Source organism: Cebus imitator, unplaced genomic scaffold (genome assembly GCF_001604975.1).
Source record: "Cebus imitator isolate Cc_AM_T3 unplaced genomic scaffold, Cebus_imitator-1.0 Scaffold271, whole genome shotgun sequence".
Taxonomy (NCBI): Eukaryota; Metazoa; Chordata; class Mammalia; order Primates; family Cebidae; genus Cebus; species Cebus imitator.
In genome coordinates, this window is record NW_016107586.1 from 2,480,720 (window position 1) to 2,482,847 (window position 2,128).

At 39.6% G+C, this 2,128-nt stretch overlaps 1 protein-coding gene across 1 annotated transcript in view; it reads left to right on the forward strand.

The window, feature by feature from the left end:
• The window catches only part of CFAP43 (cilia and flagella associated protein 43), a 97,770-nt gene that overhangs the window by 86,353 nt on the left and 9,289 nt on the right, over window positions 1–2,128 (forward strand). The window contains exon 33 of the mRNA XM_017500813.2: window positions 806–965. Within this exon, the coding sequence (XP_017356302.2) occupies window positions 806–965 (160 nt within the window). The remainder of the gene's footprint in view (window positions 1–805; window positions 966–2,128) is intronic.

The window sequence follows — 2,128 nt, forward strand, 5'->3', positions numbered from 1 at the left end:
GACGGGGTTTCACCGTGTTGACCAGGATGGTCTCGATCTCTTGACCTCGTGATCCACCCGCCTCGGCCTCCCACAGTGCTGGGATTACAGGCTTGAGCCACCGTGCCCGGCTAAATATTGTTAATACAGTATAAGAAATCAATAAGTTCAGAATTTTAATAGAGTTGTTATTTATTTATTATTTATTCATTTATTTTGTGATGGAGCCTCACTCTGTCACCCAAGGTGGAGTGCAGTGGCACAATCTCAGCTGACTGCAACCTCCGCCTCTCAGGTTCAAGAGATTCTCGTGCCTTCGCCTCCCAGGAAGCTGGGATTGCAGGCACCTGCCACCACGCCTGGCTAATTTTTGTATTTTTAGTAGAGACAGTTTTGCCATGTTGGCCAGGCTGGTCTTGAACTCCTGACCTCAGGTGATCCACCTGCCTCGGCCTCCCAAAATGCTGGGATTAAATGCATGAGTCACTGTACCCGGCCAGATTTGTTATTTAAAAGCATCTCTATTTTCTTTATTTTTACTTTACTTTTATTATAGTCAAAATTATATACTCTTTTCTTAATCGTAAAGTAAAAGTCTATACATGTATTTCTGTCCATACCATTCTTTGAGCAACCCAGGTATAATTCCACATCAATAAGAAAAGGTTTCAGAGAGACCTCCAGGAAAGCTCATCATCAGGAAAATGTTCTCCGCACTAATCTTTGACATGTTTTCCTTAAGCTGATTTGAATTTTATATTCTCAGATAATAGATGAAATTTGAAATATATTACAACTACTTGCTTTGAAGTCCATTTTACTTTAGATTACAGGATGAGAAAGTGAGATTCCAGTTGAATTTGACAATCCAAATTCTTCTTAAACAAGGACAAGTAGAACTGGAAAATTTCCAGCTAGTACTGGAGTATGCTGATGCAATTCTCATCAACAAGAACATAGTTGAAGACTTGAACTCTGTGATTCGGGTAATTATACTTTTTTTTTAAGACAAGATCTTGCTTTGTTATTCAGGTTAGAGTGTAGTGGCACAATCATGGCTCACTGCAGCCTTAACCCCTGGGCTTAATAGATCCTCCTGCCTTCACCCTGAGAGTAGCTGGGAGTACAGGTTCGCACCACCACACACGACTAATGGTTTTACAATTTTTTTTTTGTAAAAACAGTCTTAATATGTTGCCCAGGGTGATCTTGAACTCCTGAGCTCAAGCGATCCTCCTGCTTTGGCCTGCCAAAGTGCTGGAATTACAGGCATGAGCCACTGCACCTGGCCAATTATACTTTTTTAAAAAAACATAATGTATTGCCTGCCTTGTCAAATATTTTTCATTATTCTCCCATTTTCATAAGTAATTTTAGTTCAATTAAGTCAGCGATTTCCTAACTGTGGCTGCAGATTAGAATCACTTGAAGAACTTGATAAATGTGCCCAGACCCCCCACCCCGGGCATGAGTATTTATTAAAAGTTCCTCCCTCCTCCATCCATAATTCCTTTTTTTTTTTTTGGAGACAGAGTCTCACTGCAACCTCCGCCTCCCGGGTCAAGCAGTTGTTCTGCCTCAGTCTCCCGAGTAGCTGGGACTACAGGTGTGAGCCCCAATGCCTGGCTAATTTTTTGTATTTTCAGTAAAGACAGGGTTTCACCATATTGGCCAGGCTGGTCTCGAACTCCTGACTCATGATCTGCCTGCCCCAGCCTCCCAAGGTACTCGGATTACAAGCGTAAGCCACCTCGCCCAGACCTCCCTCCATAATTGTAAGGTTCAGGAAGGATCACAGAGCTAAATATTCATTCTAGTATGCCATCATTTTGTTAGGCCCAACCTACTCACACAAAGATAATCTTAGGTAAGCTTGATTCGTTGATTTCAGTCCTTGCTTTTTTTTCTAATATTAACATTTGGTGTTATAAATTTCCCTTTAAGCTTTAGGTATAATTGAGTCCTAAAAAAAATTTCCCTATAAGCTTTACTTTATTTATATTCTACAAATTTAAAATTTTGTGTTTTAATTTTCTTTCCATTTAAATATTTTCTAATTTCTTTTGTAAGTTCCTGTGTGACTCATGGGTTATTTAAAAGTTTGTTATTTAATTTTTTTTTTTTTTTTTTGAGACGGAGTTTCACTCTT